This window comes from Myotis brandtii, unplaced genomic scaffold (genome assembly GCF_000412655.1).
Source record: "Myotis brandtii unplaced genomic scaffold, ASM41265v1 scaffold314, whole genome shotgun sequence".
NCBI classification, from domain to species: Eukaryota; Metazoa; Chordata; class Mammalia; order Chiroptera; family Vespertilionidae; genus Myotis; species Myotis brandtii.
The window spans coordinates 1,629,651-1,650,436 of NW_005362033.1; the positions used below are offsets into that span (position 1 = coordinate 1,629,651).

The 20,786-nt window shown below is 46.8% G+C and overlaps 1 protein-coding gene across 2 annotated transcripts in view; it reads right to left on the reverse strand.

Moving 5' to 3' along the window:
- TOP3A (topoisomerase (DNA) III alpha) overlaps positions 1–20,786 on the reverse strand; it is a 39,556-nt gene that overhangs the window by 9,375 nt on the left and 9,395 nt on the right. For both annotated transcript variants that reach the window (XM_005870162.2, XM_014542852.1), the window contains exons 2-13: positions 16,931–16,990; positions 15,894–15,967; positions 14,825–14,900; positions 13,991–14,099; positions 12,227–12,370; positions 11,837–12,007; positions 11,467–11,567; positions 9,425–9,499; positions 7,976–8,058; positions 6,612–6,819; positions 4,347–4,532; positions 4,046–4,175 (exon numbers count right to left, since the gene is read on the reverse strand). In XM_005870162.2, coding sequence (XP_005870224.1) covers positions 4,046–4,175; positions 4,347–4,532; positions 6,612–6,819; positions 7,976–8,058; positions 9,425–9,499; positions 11,467–11,567; positions 11,837–12,007; positions 12,227–12,370; positions 13,991–14,099; positions 14,825–14,900; positions 15,894–15,967; positions 16,931–16,990 — 1,417 coding nt within the window. The remainder of the gene's footprint in view (positions 1–4,045; positions 4,176–4,346; positions 4,533–6,611; positions 6,820–7,975; positions 8,059–9,424; positions 9,500–11,466; positions 11,568–11,836; positions 12,008–12,226; positions 12,371–13,990; positions 14,100–14,824; positions 14,901–15,893; positions 15,968–16,930; positions 16,991–20,786) is intronic.

The following is a 20,786-nucleotide window of genomic DNA, read 5'->3' on the forward strand; positions in this document are numbered from 1 at the left end:
GGCAGTGGTTCTTAACCTTCTGGCCCTTTAAATACAGTTCCTCATGTTGTGACCCAACCATAAAATTATTTTCATTGCTACTTCATAACTGTAATGTTGCTACTGTTATGAATCGTAATGTAAATATCTGATATGCAGGATGGTCTTAGGCGACCCCTATAAAAGGGTCGTTCGACCGCCAAAGGGGTCGCAACCCACAGGTTGAGAACCGCTGACCTAGAGGAAACAGAGCAAGATGGTGGGGAGGTGGAGGGAAGACAATGTGGACAAGACATGTCTATTTCCCATACCAAGTCTATGACATTTTCTGTCCCCTAGGCAATGGGATAGAATATCTTATAGTCCAAACCTCACCAAATTCCTAACAACCACCACAAAAACCTATTCGGCTAACACTCATCTCACTTCTCTTCCACAGACTGTAGAACCTGAAGACATCTGTATATTATTTGGAATATCAGATTTTTTTTATTGATTTCAGAGAGGAAGAGAGAGTGAGAGAGAGATAGAAACATCAATGATGAGAGAGAATCATTGATCTGCTGCCTCCTGCACGCCTCCTACTGGGGAGTGAGCCCACAACCTGGGCAATAGGCCCTTCACAGTGGTTCTCAACCTTCTGGCCCTTTAAATACAGTTCCTCATGTTGTGACCCAACCATAAAATTATTTTCATTGCTACTTCATAACTGTAATGTTGCTACTGTTATGAATCGTAATGTAAATATCTGATATGCAGGATGGTCTTAGGCGACCCCTGTGAAAGGGTTGTTTGACCGCCAAAGGGGTCGTGACCCACGGGTTGAGAACCACTGCCTTAACAGGAATTGAACCCGGGACTCCTCAGTCCACAGGCCGATGCTCTATCCACTGAGTCAAGCCAGCTAGGGCTGAAGGAACCTTTTAAAACAAGGGTAGGGAACCATTTTTTCTGCCAAGGGCCATGTTTATATTTATAACATCATTCTCTTAATATAAATGTTGCATGAAAAAAGCTCCTAGATTTACTGAATTTCGAGTCCCACCTGTGGCTGCCCTGGCAGGGCCAGACCAAATGATGTCATGGCCCGTGGACCCGATGCTCCCCACCCCTCTTTTAAAACATAGCTCTGCCACCAGGGAAATGCAAGCCAAACCCACAAAGAAATGTCACTCCATGCCTACGTGGATAAAGACCAGATGGCAAAAAGTGCTGGCGAGGATGTGGAGACGCCGGACCCTCCCACACTGCTGGGGGGATGTAACACGGAGCAGCCGCTGTGGAAAACAGCCTGGGGTCCTCAAACACAGGCACCCGACCCAGCAGTTCTACTCCCAGGTGTATACTCGAGAGAACTGAAAACATGTCTACACAAAACTGGGACATAAATGTTCACTGCAGCATTCGGAACAGCCACAATGGAACAACCCAAATGTCCGTCAACAGAAACAAATGCAGAACGCTACTCAGTAATGACAAGGAACAACGTCCTAACACACGCTACCACACGGATGAACCGTGACAACATGCTAAGTGACAGAAGCAAGTTACAAAAGGCCACCTGGTGTCTGATTCTGTTATAGGAAATGTCTAAAAAAGGCAAACCTGGTGGCAGGAGGGGCGTGGCTGCCTCGGGCTGGGACCGGGAGGGGAAGGGAATGACTGCTCTGGGTGGTGAAAATGTTTTGATTTGTGGCGACAGCTGCATCATTTTGTGAATATACTAAGCACTGAACTGCACATTTTAAGTCAATGAATTATATACTGTATGTGAATTATGTCTCAATAAAGCTGTTCACGTTTGAAAAAAGTGTAGCCCTACGTTGGTCCTTTCCTTAGAAATCTTAGACGGCTCTGCTGACCACGGGCCAACATCCGAGCCCTCAGCGCGGCGTGGCTCCAATCATCTTTCTGGCCTCCCTTCTACGACCCCCCCGAGCGCCCCGCCCCAACAGCACGGGTGTCCGTCCCCGTGTCCTCCCTGCACCGCGAGGCTTCCCTTCGTCCTCGACATTCTTACTGTGAGGCTGCGGGCTCCCTGCCTGTTCCCTGCACAGCCCGGCATGTTGTGCCTAATGTGTTGGTTTGGTTTGGTTCTCCTGCTGGACCAGCCCTTGAAGAGAAGGACGAGGCCTTACGCCTGTGCACCCAGGTCCCAGGCCTCACACTTTAATGCATAAATCATGGAGGGTAAACTACCTCTCATTTTAGCTAAATGCACGGGCTTTCTGGACAGTCCAGGGATGGCCAGTGGACTCAGGTCAGGGCACGTCTTCCTACGTCACAGAACGACAACACTCACTTTGCAGTGAGGAGCTGCCCCCCGAGGAAACAGTCTGCTTCCATGACACCCCAGGGAAACCCCCTTGCAGGCACGGCCCTCTGGACGAGGCTCAGAGACAGTCCTCAGAGCTGTGAGGAGAGGGGCCAGTGGGTCAGTCACAAGAGAGCCACCTGTAAGGCTGCGGCTACAGGGCTTGGTGGGAGAAACAATCATGGCCTGGCTTTTCTTTTTAAACTTAATTTCATTTTTAAAAAAATAATTTTTAAATTTACAATTATAGCTGACATACAATATTACGTTAATTTCAGGTGCAAAACCAAGTCATCAAACATTTATATGACTTACAAAATGATCACCCCGATAAACCTAATCCCCATCTGACACCATATAAACCTACTTTCTAATTCTGAAACAATTACAGGAAATGCTTTAACAAAAATCTAAGACTATGGCCACCCCTGGTAACAGCAGGGGCCTGGCTGGACCGGGCGTGCGGGAGACATGTGAGCAGCGGAGACGGGCATCTAGAGGAGTGGCTGCCGCGCAAACCCGAACAAGAGTCCCTGGGACAGGAGGCTCAGGCTGCCGGACCTCCTGAGACTTCAAAAGATGGAGAGAGGCTTTTGTGTGGAATTTCTCAAGTTTTACATGTTGGGACCTTATTTAACACAAACAAATCTCAGCCTGGGCCCAAAATACTGAGGCCATGGGCAGCCCCACTCCCCGCGGAGCCGGTGGGAAATGGCTGTCTCTCCAGGCACACCTCCTCGTCCTGCACCTCACATCACATCTGCATCTGCACCGAGCAAGTCCCTCCCTCAGGAAACACAGGGCACAGCTCTGGAGCTGAGATGATGCACTTTTTAGCAATAAAGTATTTTTAAATTAAAGTATATACATTTTTAAGACATAACGCTATTGCACACTTAACAGACTACAGTACAATATAAACCTAACTTTTGTACGTGCTGGGGAAGCAAAAAGTCTGTGTCACTCACTCTACTGCAGTGGTCTAGACCAGCCGTGGGCAAACTACGGCCCTCGGGCCGGATCCGGCCCGTTTGAAATGAATAAAACTAAAAAAAAAAAAGACCGTACCCTTTTATGTAATGATGTTTACTTTGAATTTATATTAGTTCACACAAACACTCCATCCATGCTTTTGTTCCGGCCCTCCGGTCCAGTTTAAGAACCCATTGTGGCCCTCGAGTCAAAAAGTTTGCCCACCCCTGGTCTAGACTCTACTAGACCAAACCCACAGTAACGCTCAGGCGCCTGTGTGTATGTGTGAGTGTGTGTGTGTGTGTGTGAGTGTGTGCGTGTGGTGCAGGGTCTGAGGTGCCTGTGTGTGTATACATGTGTATGTGTGTGTGGTGCAGGGTCTGAGGCGCCTGTGTGTATATATGTGTGTGTGATACAGGGTCTGAGGCGCCTGTGTGTACATGGGTGGTGCAGAACAGTGGTAAGAACACTGATATGTGTATGTGTGTGTGTGTGTGTGTGTGTGTGTGTGTGTGTGTGTGTGTGGTGCAGGGTCTGAGGCGCCTGCCTGTGTATATGTGTGTGTGATACAGGGTCTGAGGCGCCTGTGTGTACATGGGTGGTGCAGAACAGTGGTAAGAACACTGACTGTGGAGTTATTTGGACCTACATTTTAATAAAACACACTTTGAGACCTTAGGTTAAGTCCCTAACTTCTCTGAGCCTCACTTCAGCTATAAGGCAGGGTCCACATTAGTTGTGCTTGAGAGCTGCTAGTTACCATGGTGATGAGCTACTGACCAATGCCATGCTTCTCCATGAGGGCAATGAGGTCGGCTTCAGTGAGCAGCTGGGGTGGACTGGTCTCCCCGTCCACCATCTCCACGGTGCTGGGCTGAAAGCAGGAGCCTCTCTCATACACAGGGAGGGTCTACAGAGAGCAGAAGCGTCAGTCAAACCATTCTGCCACGGCACTCAGCAAAAGACAGCTTCCAGTCCTGGGAACATGCCCCGGTCTAGCAATGGTTCTAGGGTGGGGCCACGACTGCCTTCCCGCCCCCCCGAGGCCCACGGTTGTCTGACTGCACCTATGATTTATCACCTTGTCGCTCCAGCGATCATATGGGTACACATCGAGATAGTTTCGGGCCAGAATCATGAGACCATGGGCCACAAAGCGTTCCTGAGAGATGTCAATCTCCACAGTAGTCTCCTGCCCCTGAGCATCCTGGGAGCAGCAAGCTAGGAAATGGCGAACGATAAACTCATATAGTCGCTGTTCATCTCCCTGTGAAGAAAAGAAAGCTGAAACTCCCTCCAGATCCAGAACAACGCCGCTCGGGTCTCAGCACCACTGCCGTGCCACCTGTTTAGGCCCCTCTCAGGCCACAGTCTGCACAGAACAGAGCGCACCACTCCTGCTCCCCTGCTCGAACGTGGCGAGCCAGGCCCCGGCCCTGTGTGCTATGGGTGTAGGCTGATAAACCGCACGACTCTAGTCAGGCAAAGATAAGCAAGAGAGTCATGCTGCCCTCAACAGCGGGAAGTGACGTTTTGGCCATAAACCCAACCTAAACAGACAACCAGGTGAAAGCATAAGAAGTAACAAGGCGCCCGCGTACACTAGATACAGAGTAAGTTTGCACCCAGCAGCCTTAGACCAACTTCATGAACACGGGGCCGGTGATTCCCCCCAATTCAGTAATCCAGCATTTGGTGAGGCTCCGTCTATCGAGAGCCCATAAGATGTTCATGCTTGTATCCATTAATGCTCCTTCTAAGAATGTATTAGAAGAAAATAATGAAAGATTTGCACTAATATTTATGTATACACCTGTTAACTTTAGTATATCATGTATCTAAAAGTTGGAACAACTTAATCCTTCAGAAACAGACTTGGCAAAGTAAGTTACAGACCAGCTATGCAGTCATTAAATATACTTTAAAATATTTCAGCACATGGAGAAACATAAAATGGAAAAAAATAGTTTATGAACTATTTAAGGCTGCAATTTTAATGTAAGAATATTATACACATGCATAGAAAACAGATAGTTCTCAGGAGGAGGTAAGATTAGAGGACATCTTTTTCTTTCTTACAATCTTCTCTATTTTCTCAGTTGTCTAAAATGAACATGTATTACTTTTTAAATCAGAAAAAAAATAGCCTGGCCTGTGTTGCTCAGTGGTTGAGCATCAACCTATGAACCAGGAGGTCAGCGCACATGCCTGAGTTGTGAGCTTGATCCCTAGTGTGGGGCATGCAGGAGGCAGCTGATCAATGATTCTCTCTCTATTTCTCTCTTCTCCTTTCCTCTCTGAAATCAATAAAAATATGTATTTTTTAAAAATCAGAAAGAATAATGTGTTACTAAAAGGAGAAAGAGTCATAACCGGTTTGGCTCAGTGGATAGAGCATCGGCCCTCGGACTGAAGGGCCCTGGGTTTGATTCTGGTCAAGGGCATGTACCTTGGTTGCGGGCTCAATCCCCAGTAGGAGTGTGCAGAGGCAGCTGATCGATGTTTCCAACTCTCTATCCCTCTCCCTTCCTCTCTGTAAAATCAATAAAATATAAAAAAATAAAATTAAAAAAGAAGGAGAAAGAAGCCCGGCTCAGTGGATTGAATGTTGTCCCATGCACCAAGAGGCCTCTGGTTCGAGTCCCGGTCAGGGCATACTCCCGGGGTGTGCAGGAGGCAGCCGATTGATGTTTCTATCTTCTCCCTCTCCCTTCCTCTCTAAAAAAAAAAAAAAATTAAAGAAAAAAAAGGGGGAAAGAAGAAAAGGAAGAACAAGAAGGGAGGAGGAGGAAGAAAGAAGGAAAAAGAAGAAGATACCAGACTTCACTAACCTGCAGATGCCAAAAAGCCTGACTAGCTGGGGCATCACGGAGCTTCCTCCCCAGCTGAGCACATGCTAAGTGTGACAGTCCTGCTGAGTGGAGTACGGCAGGAGGGGATGTGAAAGTTTGGGGAAGGCAATGGAAACGGATCCAGTCTTGGGAGGATGAATAGGATTCTTCCAGGTGACAAGGGAACGAGAGGGCCAGGGTTCTGCGTGGGTGGGGGGCTGTGCAGAGATCAGTTTGGGGGTGCAGGGAAGCAGCAGAGGGAGCTGACAGAGAGTGGGGAAGTGGGTGGGCCGGATAGAGAGCAGAACCCACCATAGGGGTCTTTCATGGAAGCCAGGCAGAAGACTGTGAAATAGGAGAGAGAGCTTGTACAATAACATCTCTTTTCTAAAATGGAGGAGATATTTCACAATCACATAGTTCCTACAATAAGAGCCCACTAGAGTAAATTCAAATACCACTGACCCCTCACCTCCCTCTGGGTCCCAGGAGGCACCAGAGCCAGGGAAACCAACCTGCAAGCTGTTGGTGTATTTGGTGGGGTGGATGGGAGGGTGAGCTTGATCAGATTTGTTCCCGTTGCGTGGGGTGGGGCCCCCCCGCTCTAGAATGCTCTGGGCAAAGGGCCCCCAGCGTGGATCCGGGGTCTGCTGCTCCACCAGTGCTGTCAGGTTTAAGTCTCTGGGGAAAATGTTTGTTTCAGTTCTGGGATAGCTGATGTACCTAAAACAAAGGCAGACAAACAGAACAAGAGATTGGTCTATAAACAACTGAATTCGGTTGAAAACACCTGGTGACACCAGCAATAATTCATCTGAGCCAGCCAACTCAAATGAAGGCAACCTTGGTTACCTACGCTGATAGAAGTCCTGAGATGTGCCCCCCAGAAGGGGTGAGAGACGCAAAGAAGTCAAAGGATAAATGAAGGGAGGGCACAGCAAGGGCACACTCTCAGCTCGGCTCTGCCAGCAGCTGTGTGGCCGGGCACATCCAGGGCCTTCTCTATGTCAGTCTGACAGAGCAACCGCACGATGGCCCGACAGCTACCACAGTGCACACACCTACGCTTCTCTCCAGGCACAGACACAGCAGTGCTACCCAGTGAACTGCCATGTAGATCCATGTGTAATTAAAGCTTTTGTTAGCCACTTAAACATTACTGAGATTGTTTGCGTTCTTTTTTTCATGCAAATCTTTGAAACCCAGTGTATATTTCACACTTAAGCACATCCTAACTCAGACACCCCAAATTTCAGGCACTCAGCAGTCAGCTGTAGCGTGGCTGCCATGCCGGTCTGTGCGGATCACACTGGCCCTGGATGGCACGGGGGTAGGGGTGGGGGCCATGACCCTGGAGGCAGGATGGCTTACAACAGGCAAACAACTCCTAAAGCAGTGGTTCTCAACCTTCTGGCCCTTTAAATACAGTTCCTCATGTTGTGACCCAACCATAAAATTATTTTCGTTGCTACTTCATAACTGTAATGTTGCTACTGTTATGAATCGTAATGTAAATATCTGATATGCAGGATGGTCTTAGGCGTCCCCTGTGAAAGGGTCGTTCGACCACCAAAGGGGTCACGACTCACAGGTTGAGAACCGCTGTCCTAAAGGTAAGGTGCTGCCTGCAACCTGCCAGGGCCCAGGGGGAGTTGCTGGGGGATCAAGACTGGGATTTGAATTTACTCTATGGACCCTTGTTTTAGAAGAGATTTTGAAATAACTTTTTCATTATTAGGAAAGAGAAGTCAGTGTCAAAATTCTTCTACTTCAGAGCTTAAGTGATATCTAGACAGTGTGTTTCCCCATAAACTCTATTTCTAAAGTATTTCACGTTGATGAAGATGCATCAAATTCTACCCACAAGTGAGACATTTACCCCTGAGTGTAGAGTTTCTCGGCGATCCTCATGGTCTCTTTGGCGCTTATTCTCAGCTTGCGAGACGCCAGCTTCTCCAGCTCCTGTGAATGTCAGCAGGCACGTTAGGGTGTAGCGCAGCCAGAGGGCACGGCACAGCCACACCGCCATCTCCAGACTGGCTGGGCCGGTCGCTCCAGCTGCTGTCACTTAGAGGGAGAAAGACTGTGCTGAGCGGAAATTCCTGGGCCTGCCCAGCAGAGCCAGGATCTACTCCAGTGGTTCTCAGACCCTGATGTGCAGAAGCAAGAATCACCTGGGAAGCAAGCAGATTCCCAGGCCCTGAGCACTAGGGATTCTGACATAAGCAGGGAGAGGCCGGCAATCTGCATTAAAAAAAACCCCAACTTGAGGATATGGTATTATTGATTTATAGAGAGAAGGAAGAGAGAGAGAGACATCAATGTGAGACAGAAACATCGATCAGTTGTCCCTGTGGGCCCTGTGACTGGGGATGGAACCCTTAACCTAGGTATGTGCCCTGACTGGGAATTGAATCCAAAACCTTTTAGTGTAGGAGATGATGCTCCAACCAACTGAGCCACCCAGCCAGGAAAGGAAATCTGCGTTTTTTAACAAGCACCTAATACAGATTCTAACACAGACAGTTTGAGCACCCGTTTGGGAACACCCTTCGAATCCTGGACGTTCCCCTGAATGATGAATGCCATTCTGCCAGCCTCCTGGGGGAGAACCGGCTGCCCTTTCCCCCGACTGACATTCCACAATGCTCGGCTACATGGCAAAGCGTATCCACCCGGCGGGGGAGAAACACTCCTGCCTACTGTCTGGAAGTAATGCTGACTCGCGCGCGGCCCCTAACACACGCGGCCCCTAGCACATGCCGCCCCCAGCACGCGCCCTCTGCATTTTCAACCTCTGGAGTCGGCCTTGACAGGATGTTCTCTGACTTTTCCTGCACACTGGTGACTTGGAAGGGGAACCCTAATGTGTTTACTCAGACTGTGTCCCATTGGGTGGGGCTCGTAGAGTCAAAAAATTTGTTCTTGAGTAGGCTCATAAAGCAGATATTTAAATATTTATATATTATGCAGAAACATTTTTTAAAAAAGAACGTAGCTGGGAAAAACAAAGTATTCCAATTACAACTCTAAAAAATAAGCATATGAAAAAAAGAAGGCACCAAGGTTACACCAGTAACTACACAAGAATGGTGAGGTGATGGTTGATTTATCTCCCTTTGTTGTTTCCCAAACTCCACATAAAATAGTTATATTGCATTAATAACTTAAATATTAAAAAAGCAGAGGCCAAGCAGGCCCAGGGTTTGGAGTTTCTGTTTTTTCCAAGTGCTTTCCTGTGTGGCCCTGTGAAGAGTGATGTCACTGGGCCATGGTCTGGTCCCCAAAACAGGAAGTCAAGGGCTGGCGCAATCCCCCCAGAACGTACCACAGTGTCCAAAGCTTGAGGCCTCCACTTGCTCTTTGCCTTAGAACTGACCTCCACCACAGTTGCCCTGGGGTCCTGGAAAGCCAAGAAAAGCAGAGGCACGTGAACCTGCTGGTGCCCGTCTGCCGCTTTCCCACAAGGCCCTGCTCAGCATTCTGCTCACCCACCGTCAGCAGAGACCCTGCTCATCCCGCGGAAGCGCTCCATGTACACCGGCTGTTGTCCAGTGTGGTGGGTGCCATCACCACCTTCCCACTCAAACAAGACCACGAGGGGCAACCTCACAAGCCCTCCGGTGCCCCCCCGGAGCCTGTGAACGACAGCAGCCTACGCCTCTCCTAAGTATGGTCTCCAATCTCGCGTGCATGGAGTTACTTTTTTTTTTTAATTCTTGATAATACAGAATTAGAAATAGGAGAAATTCTATAATACAAGCTGAAGAAACTCTAATTTTAAGACCAATTTCACACTTTTAAGAGACTTCAAGTAGACAAAGAACTCAACTTAAGTGATTTGGAAATGAGAATATTTATGTATCAAAATCCAAATCTCTCTTTCCAAATAGACTGGGACCAGGTGCGCTTGACAAGGAGCTCAAAGTATCCCACCTGCTTTTTTTTTGGGTACCATCCTATATAATAAAAGCGCAGTATGCAAACTGTCCCCTCAACCGGGAGTTGTCCAGGAGTTTGACCAGGGGGCGGGGCCAGCCAGTGGAAGGGAGGGAGGTTCTGGCCAGCAGCGGCAGCAGCAGGCGACGAGGGTGGGGGGGGGGGGGAAGGGATGAAGGTCCCAGTGGCGGCAGGGGGCCAGAGGAAGGGAGGAAGTACCCAGCCGGCAGCCAGCAGCCACTAGGGACCCTACCAGTGCACGAACTTTGTGCACTGGGCCTCTAGTATCCTAATAAAGCACATAAAAGGGCAGGTCTTTTTACTGAAGAGATAAATGTACAGGGTGGCTGTGTGACCTTCATGGTCAAAGGGTGAAGTAGTGGACAGACAAGTGACTCCTGGGAGGCAGCGTGGTCTGCAGGAGCTGGAGTCAGACACACTGGGACCCAGTCCCTGCTCTGCCCCTTACTGGCTCCAATGTGTCTGTGCAGTTCCTTCACTCTCTCTAGCCCCTCATCTGTAAAATGAGACCGCCACCCGCAGAGGCAGTGTTCTAAAGAAAGTCACATGTAAACACATGGTGTGTCTGGCATGAAGCAGGTGCTCAATAGTCATTACTTTCCCTTAGCAAATCAATGCTAACCCTGCCAATGGCTACAGCTGAGAAGCACAGCTGACTCATCAAACCTAGAGAGCTCCAAGTTTTCTTTAGGTGCCACAGCGTGCAGCCCCTGGGTGAACACCGGCAGTTGTGTGCTGACTGACAGGAAGCAGCACCGCAAAGTGGACGGTCAGCCTGAGGGACACAGCTGAGCTACTGACTGGCCTGTGGCTGAGGAGTCCTTTGCATGTGCTGCTCTCTTGACTGCCACACGCTTTCCCCAGGCCCTCCTTGGCTGCCTGCTGCTAATCACTCCGGCCTTCCCTCACATACCTTTCATGACCACCATGCCTAGAACAACCCCCTTCCTGCTCCCCCTGGCCATTCTCTATTCATTTATCCTTTTTACCTCCAGTCCTTTATCATTGTGTAAAACTAACTTGTTCACTCATTTGAGACTTTCATCTCTTTAGATTTCATCTGACCAATGGCTGAAAGAGTCAGACCAGAAGCTGTCCAGCTCCTTTCACTCTGAGAGTGCACGGCCCGCCCTGGCCCAGCTGGTCCTTATCAGCTGCTATGACAGGCCTCGGCTTCAGGGGAGAGTTTAGCAAACATTTCTCATTTTACCTAAAAACTCCACAGGTCCTTTTCTTCCCCAATTTTTAGTGCTGTTTTCATGAGGTTCTACTCTTACTGGTCCCAAAAAGTGATATCCTGAAAGCTACAGCTCAGGGGGAAACGGGAAGGATCGCTTCCGCCACTAGAGAGGGACTGACTTGGGAAATTACAATTTTCCCAGATCACTGAGATTTCAAAATATTTCTTACCTCCATGCACAGCTGATAGAGGACAAGACAAGCCGTGTGGTTAAAGAGACGATGCCTTTTCCAACTGAATTCTACGACGCCGTCTCTGTGGTCATGCGTTACTATTGGGGAAACACAAACAGGAAGGCTGTGCCTCAGCCACATGATATGACAGGTAAACTAGGAGTATTACAGTGAAAGTCAAAAGAATATGAAATAGAGAAGGTCACTGAGGAAACGTTAAGTGGATTCTGAATATTATAATGAGGTAGAATAAAGAACAGCAAAGCTAGAAATCAAGTAAACAGTGAATTAGTGCCGCTGAAGCTCATGGAGCCCTTGGTTATTCTGGGCCTGTGGGTTCCACATCATAAACAAGTCCCAGCCCTACCTTTAATTCTATGGAAGAGTTCTGGCACGAAAGCCTGAATGGCTTTAAACCTCTCCACCACAAACCCCAGGGTTGGGAACTGGCAGCTGCCGTAACTGATTAGCTGCTCTGCCAACACCTGGGGGAAAATCTTCTGCAGCCTCAGGGTCTGGAACCTCGTGAAGGCAGCTCCTGGAAAGCGAGGAAGGAAAGGAAGAACAAGAAAACGAACTGCAAGGTCAAAGCCAGCTGCACACATTTACACATGAGGAAGGAAAGGAAGAACAAGAAAACGATGAACTGCAAGGTCAAAGCCAGCTGCACACATTTACACACAAACCTCACCCTTGGTTCCGTAACCAAAGCCCAACAGCTGCATGCGCCAGCAAAGGAGCGGGTGCGGCCCCTCACCGATCCGCAGGTCCAGCTCCTGCCTCACGTCCACAGCATCGCTCACTCTCTGGTCGGGCTGGGTCAGGTTTTCACAGGCCATCGTGACGGCTCGGGGGGTGATCTCAGAGAAACGGGCCCTCAACACCTGCAGACTGGGCTTCACTGCAGAATAGAAAGAGTGGCCAAGGTCAAAGCCAAGTCACACTGCCCTCTCATCATCAAGGCCACCTGGGACGAAGAAAGCTGGACAGTTCAAGAAGCTGTGAAGCATCCAACTGAAAGAGCAATATGCTTTCTGAGAGGGGATTCATTACAGCCGCCAAGCTGAGCACTGTCAGTAACGACAGCGGGCTGAATTTAGCTATTAACTGAGACCGTCTTAGTGAGCCTTTCAAGACTTTAATTTCACTTGCTCTCAGACCTTTCGGGAAGAGAAAAATGTTAATTAACAGATCCTATGGGGGATTTCGTGTCCTGTCATGGAAATAACACATACACTCTCCCTGGAAGTTAATGCATTTAAATGCGAGAGTCCTTGGCTCAGCTCAGCTGGCTGGAGTGCCGTCCCACACACTGAAAGGCTGTGGGTTCCATTCCCAGTCAGGGCACATACTCAGGCTGCGGGTTCCATACCCAGTTGGCGTGCATACTGGAGGCAACCGATCGATGTTTCCCACTCACATCCATGCTTCTCTTTCTCTCTCCTTCATCCTTCCTCTCTCTAAAAAAAAATCAATACCTTACAACAAAAATTTTTTTAAATTAAATTAAAACAAATTTTCAGGAATCACTATAGCTTCAGACTCACATTTAAGTTCACTTCGACATTTGTTAATGTTCAGGAGGTAAAATTAATATAGATTTTAAACAATGGAATCTTGCCCTGGCCGGCGTGTTAAGTGATTAGAGCATCGGCCTGCCCACCGGAGGGTCTTGGGTTCGATTTCCGGTCAAGGGCATGTACCTGGGATGCAGGTTCCATTCCCACCCATAGTGGGGGCAAGTGTGGGAAGCAACAAATCCATGTGTCTCTCTCCATCAATGTTTCTCTCTTCCTCCCTCTCCCTCCCCCCTCTGTAAAAACCAGTGGAAAAAATATTCTCACTCCTTGGATGAAGATTTTAAAAAAGGAGTCTTACATAATGTTATTAACCATGTTACCTCAACAAACTTAATTTTAAAATTGATCTGAGAGAGAAACCTCAAGCTGCTGCCCCATTTATGCGCTCATTGGTTGATTCTTGTATGCCCTGACCAGGGAGCAAGCCCGCAACCTTGTTGTATTGGGTCAACTTTTCAATCAACTGAGCTATCTGGCCAGGGAGGCTACTGACTGATGTTTCTTTCTCTCTCTCTCTCTCTCTTGCTCTCTCTCTCTCTCTCTCTCTGCCTCTCCCTTAGTATCTCCCTTAAAAAGAACCAATAAAAAATATTTAAAATAAATAAAAAATAGAAAATAAAGTCCCTGTTTCCAAGGAGCTGGCAATGTACTTGGAGCTAATACGCACTAAGGCCGGGGCTACCGGATCTGCGTGGTTGGCTCATTCAGTCCCCACGGCTCTGGGAACTGTGCCAGGCTGGCGGGCTTTCCAGAAGAGGAAGCCGAGGCTCCCAGGGGGTCAGTGACTTGCTCCAGGACACACAGCCGTGCGAATGGCAGGGGGACTCAGGAGGAAGAGTATATGGGGAGGAACTCAGGCGCAGCCACTCACACATCTATGCCGGAGAATCATCTATTTATGCATTCCCGAAGGACAGGAACTCAGAAGGGGCATCACTTACCAGCCTTGCATACGTGGATAATCTCAAACCCAATATTTTCACCCTCTCTATCACAGTCGGTCCAGATCACCAGGGCCTGGCACTGCCGAGTCTCTCGTTCCAGAGTTTTCTGAAGTTGGTAGGGAAAGAGCAGTGAGAGCACAGCCCGCGGCGGGACTACTTTGCACCTCTCCACTAAACAGACCTAACTGAGCATTAACAACGTTCTTGGAATATGCACCATGGTGAGAAAAAGAAACCAGAGAAAGCTATGCTTACAGCTCTCGGGGTGGTGAAGAAACTAGCACAGCCCTCCAGCTTAGAGTCACACTCACCAATCAGCTTCTAGAAGCCTGAGGTTAATGCAACTATACCAGCGACCTGAAACTCAGTTCTAACAGCACATGGGACTCTAGTGGGTCTGGTTATGTCATGTCTGGTTTAAAAAGAACGGACCCCTAATTGAGTTTCATCCCAAGGTTTCCCAGTCAGCACTGAATTAGCTACAGGTGCTCTGACTGCTTGAAAACTCACAATTTACTGTCAAAGGACCATTTACACACTTTGTAGTCTCTTCATTCTAACTAGAGATGGGGTCAGAGCTAGAATTAGTAATTTAACAATACTTATTCTGAGAGTTTATTTCAACAACTATTATTCACAAAAAGGCTGACTCCAGTCCCTTGGCCAGTTAGTTTCAATGGCCTCATTTTGGGAATACTTTTCTGAATCATGGCACTTAGTTTAGTGGAAAACTTTGCTTCTGAATTCAATGCATTCAAAATACAGAAATCACTCAGTTCAATTATCTCGTGGTGGTTCAACTCCAGTGCCATGTCTTCCAAAAGATCCCACCTTGATGTCTACAAAGTTCTCTGGGCAGTACTTCTCAATTTCTGCTTCAAAGAGGACAAGGGGATTGCAGCTCTGCCTAGAAAAGAAATGGAAACACACAAAGCCCACCTCAGCACGACGGGAAAACTGCCCCGTGCACCCGGGGAGGCACCCACAGAAAAGCCCCGCATGAAATGCCAGAGGGTCAAAAGCAAGACTCAGACCCTCTGCACATGCACTTTCCACTTCCCAGGAGCACTAGCAGGAGCTGCTAGGAAGACATTCTAGAAGCCTCCATGCATATCTGCTATCGGAGAAATGCAACCCAATGACTTCATGACAAAGCTCTGGCTATTTTGGGGAGCACACTGCAATGGCTCTTTAAACCTGTGGTGAATCAGTTAATCCAAGGTCATTTCTACAGCCTCATGCTTTGTTCCCCCCAGAACTCATATTCTGGAATCCTAACACCAAAGTGATGGTGCTAGGAGGTGAGGCCTTTGGGGGTGATTAGGTCATGAGGGTGGAGCCTCATGAGTGGGATCAGGATGCTTATAAAAGAGGCCACACAAATTCCCTAGACCAGTGGTTCTCAACCTTCCTAATGCCGCGACCCTTTAATACAGTTCCTCATGTTGTGGTAACCCCCAATTTCATTGTTACAAATTGAACATAATTAAAGCATAGTGATTAATCACAAAAGCAATATGTAATTATATATGTGTTTTCCGATGGTCTTAGGTGACCCCTGTGAAAGGGTCGTTCGACCCCCAAAGGGGTTGTGACCCACAGGTTGAGAACCGCTGCCCTAGACCTTCCACCAGGTAAAGGCGCAGTGAGAGGCCGGCGGTCGGCACCCAGACCATGCTGGCACTCTGACCTCCTCCTTCCAGCCTCCGTAACTGGGAGAAGTAAATTTGTTGTTTATAAACCAACCAGTCTGTGGTATTTTGCTATAATAGCGTGAACTGACTCAGTCATCTTAGTATTATAGGTTACACAATAGGATCAATATGCCTCAAAATTCCTGTAATGTTCTACAACTTACTGTAATAATTGGAAAGTTCCGCCCCCCAAGAATTGTACTGACCATTTACGAAACTGCATCTGGAAATCATGAGCCAGCAAATGTCCAGAAACCGAGGTCATTATCATGGTAACATTCTAAATGGTAACAAAATTTGAGTCAGTCTTTTAGCAACTATATTTTGCTACATCATTCAAATAAAAGGGAGAAACTTCTATTAAGGAAATAAAAGTGGTTGGGGTGGGGGGAGAAATGAATAGGTGGTATAGAGGATTTGTAGGGCAGTGAAAGTAATAATGGATATATGTTTACTTACATTTGTCCAAACCCAAAGCAAGCACAACATGGAATGAACCCTAATGTAAACTATGGACTCTGAGTGATTATAATGTGTCCAGGTAGGTTTGTCAGTTATAACAAATATACCACTGTGGTGAGGGATCTTCTTTTGTTTTGTTTTTTTCTTTTCTTAATGAGGGATGTTCATAATGAGGGAGGCTGTGTGTGTGTGTGGGGGGGGGGTGCAGAGGGTATGTGGTAACTCTGTACCTTCTTCCTCTCCCCTCAGTTTTGCTGTGAATCTGAAATTGCTCTAAAAAATTAAAGTATTAAAAAAATACACAAACAAAAAACCCCAGTTGATTGGGAAGAAACAAACATAAATAGAGCTCTTTGAAGCCAAAAGCCATAGTAATACAATGAAATCACCATTTTAATTCTAGTACCCTGATGCTTTTTGTAGCATTTAAAATTCCCCCCAACTGTTGCACATTAGCTTCTTGTTATAAAAACAGCTGAGATGGGACCACATTTTTTATTAAAAAGAGACTTCCTTACAAATTACAAAGTAGTCACCTGTAACCAGGGATCTTTAGGTCATAACAATAGTTATTCTTAAAAGATGGCGACATATTCTACAATGGCCAGGCTGACTAACTCTTCTGGATTAAGTAATTCTAAAATACAAGCAATTTAGGGAGAACTTGTAGTAAACAGCTGCTCTTTTTAGCCACAATTAAAAACGGAGAGAATGCACACCAAAGTGTCACCTGATCTGAAAGCACGCCTCCGTTGTACGATAGAAATACTGTACCACCCACCTGGCCACACAGATGATAATCGAATTCATAGATCTTGTTGAATTTAGAAAGTCCTTCCCTCTATAAAACAAAACAAACAAAATACATAAACCACATAAGAAGGATTCCTCAGCATAAAGATCAAGCAAAACCCTGCTAAGTGAGAACATTAAAAATGCAGCATTTCCTATAGAGGTGAGGCTTCCTTATTAAGACCACTTATTTAGTGGCCCCTTAAACACAGGTACAAGCATGGACCCGATAAGGACCATGGAGTTTGTGTGCTGGAAGGCAACTTTGAGATCAGCTAATACAACATCTTTTTATAGATGAGAATGGACTTGTCTAAGGTCACAAGACAAATTAATGGCAGAGAAAGGATTAGGGCACAGCTCTCTTGATTCTCTCTTTCCTCTCCACACATTCCTACCACTTCCTGACTATAAAATTGTACCAATAAACCGTGAATGTGGGCAAATCATTCACCTTTCTGAACCTCAATTTATTGTTGAATGAAGTTACCTCTAAGGTCTCCCTGGCTCTGAAATCTATGGACACTATGAGACCCACTCAGGACTGGGGTCAGTCTACACAGCACTTCAGCTGCACTTCTGGATGAGCAAGAGCCTCTCTGACGAGACCCCATCTTCTTCCGAAGAGGCTAAAAGTACAACGGACCCCTGAACAAGACGGGGTTGGGGCGCTGATCCTGAACAAGACGGGGTTGGGCAGCAACCCCCTACTCAGTCAAAAAACCCTCATGTAACTTTTTAAAATTCTCACCGGAGGTTATGTTTTTACTGATTTTGAGAGAGAGACAGGGAGGGTGGGAGGGAGAGAGAGGAACATTGAGGGGACAGAGAAACATCCATCAGCCTCCCGCTGCATGCACCCTGACTGGGAATTAAACCACAAATTTTTGGTGTACTGGATGATGCTCTAACCAACTGTGCCACCAGGGCCGCATATAACTTTTGACTCCCCTGAAACTTAACTACTAGTAGCCTACTGTTGACCGGCTTAATAATGTAAACAGTTAGCATATATTTTGTATGAAATATGTATTGAATACTGTGTTCTTACAGTAAACTAGGGAAAAGAAAATGCTATTAAGAAAATTAAAAGGAAAATACATTTACAATACTGTACATATTTATTGAAAAAATCCACGCATACGTGAACCCATGCAGTTCAAACCCATGTTGTTCAAGGGTCAACTGTATTTGTGCATGTGAGTTTCACACCGACGATGCGCAGAAGACAAGAGACAGGCAAAATGGGAGCTGAGGAAATTTCCGTTCAAGGGCCAAGAAAAATCGCCGTGGACAAGATTCTCCCTCAGCCTCACAAATACAATTTTTCTGGGTGGAACACTGAATGAGGTTCTTTGAGGTATAATGGCAAATTTATTTTTATTTTTCTAAAGATTTTTTCAAATTGATTTTTAGGGAGAGGGAGAGAGAGAGAGAGAGAGAGAGAGAGAGAGAGAGAGAGAGAGACATCGATAAAAGAAAAACATTGATTAGCTGCCTCCTGCACGCCCTCTACCAGGGATTGAGCCTGAAACCTGGGCATGCGCCCTGACCAGGAATAGAACTGGCAAGCCTTTGGTGCACAGGACAAGACCCAGCCAACTAAGCCACACTGGCCAGGGCCATAATGACAAATTTAAAGAGGGATTTATCTGATACTTAAGAGTTCAATGCTTAAAAAAATAAAAAATAAAAAAAAAATTCAGTGCTCTAATGTTGCCAAGGAAAGAGACGCCCTCTATAAATTCCAATTACTAGTTAAGCCTTTTCAGTACAGTAGTCCCCCCTTATTCTCAGGGAATACATTCCAAGACCCCCAATAGATCCCTGAATCCTCAGTACCACTGAACCCTACATGTACTGGTTTGTTTGTTTTTATCACACACATGCCTTTTGACTTACAGGAAGCATTTTATGGATCCCTTTGGCGTATCTGAACTGCCAGCTGTTGTGCTTCGGGGCCATCATTAAGCAAAGTAAGGGCTCCCTGAACACATGCTCTGTGACACCACAACATCCACTGGTAACTGAGACGTCTGCTAAGCAAGTGGTGGGTGGGCAGGTAGCGGACACAGTGTGGGCAGCTGAAAGGATTCCCACGCGGGACAAAGTGGAACAGCACAAGATTTCATCATACTATTCAGAACGGTGCACAAGTTAAAACTTACCATTTGTTTATTCCTGGAACTTTCCATTTAATATTTTCAGAGTGTGGTTGACCATGTAACAAATCATGAAAAGTGAAACCTCGGATAAGAGGAGACTACGGAAATACAGAATAAAAACTGCTTAATCAATGGTTTCTATTTCCTTCCCCCCTAATTCTTTTTAAGGAAGCAATGAACTCTTCTCAAACAAAATCTTTAAAATTTTTTTAAAATATATTTTATTGATTTTTTACAGAAAAGAAGGGAGAGAGATAGAGAGTTAGAAACATCGATGAGAGAGAAACATCGATCAGCTGCCTCCTGCACATCTCCTACTGGGGATGTGCCCGCAACCCAGGTACGTGCCCTTGACCGGAATCGAACCTGGGACCTTTCAGTCCGCAGGCCGACGCTCTATCCACTGAGCCAAACCGGTTTCGGCTCAAACAAAATCTTATATGGGTCCTGACACATAACCAGGCTGAGGCACCGGCTGAATCCTGCTCCTCAACCCTTCCCCAGCCCAGCCAGCCACAGTGGCTCCCAGGTGCACACCAACGGCCCTCGGGGCTCTTTGGAACAGCGTCTGTAGCCACTGTCCCGATGCTCTCCACCAAGAGAGGTACCTAACAGCACGTGGGACCCCAGGCTCAGGGCTTTCCGAGGAAGCCTTCCTTACCCATGGGTAGTCTTGAGGATGTAAAATGTTTTCCTGATATTTCAAACTTTCCTCCCTGTAATTCCGAGGATAGTACACAACTGTGTGATTCTACCTCTTGGGTGAAGTTCTCAGATGCTTTAGGCTGCTCCCAAATTACAGTGGCGTTTTGGAGACTAAAGAAAGGAACCCTAGTTGACAGACCAAGAGTGTAGCTTCTGTGATGTCTTTTCAGTGCTCCCCACCCTACTGAAGAAGAGCCCATCACACCTTCTCTGAGCATGCTGACCACACTGCTGCCACCGAATCTGCAGCAGGATCCTTTTACGATTCCTCCTTCTGCCCTGGCCAGTGTAGCTCAGTCATCCTGTGCACCGAGAGGGGGCCAGTTCGATTATGGGTCAGGGCACATGCCCGGGTTGTGGGCTGGATCCCCAGTACAGGGCATGCAGGAGGCAATTGATGCCTCTCTTCTTCTCCCTCCTCTCCCCTCTCCCCTCTCTCTCTCTCTCAAATCAATAAAAACATATTTCCTTCTCCCTCCTCTCCCCTCTCTCTCTCTCTATCTCAAATCAATAAAAACATATTTTTAAAATTTTATTTAAAAAATTTTCTTCTGAATATAAAAATAAAACTATGAAAACTATAGAAAAGTCCTCAAGGACATATAAGTTACTAGCAGTGATTGCTGTGGGTGGTGAGGACAGTGTACTTGATATACATATGTATTCCCTGAACTGTTTGCAATTACAACTGTTTAAGTACTACTGTTAACAAAAGAAAAAGATTCTATCTTAATATTTTGTTGAATTTCTTTTAAGTACATATACGTATTTTTTTAAACATAGGTTTAAAAGCCTTTTCCATTAACAGATATCTAATCCTATATAATAAAAGGGTAATATGAAATTGACCCTAACAGGAGAACGACTAGGAATGACTGGTCACTATGACACACACTGACCACCAGGGGGAAGACGCTCAATGCAGGAGCTGCCCCCTGGTGGTCAGTGCGCTCCCACAGGGGGAGCTCTGCTCAG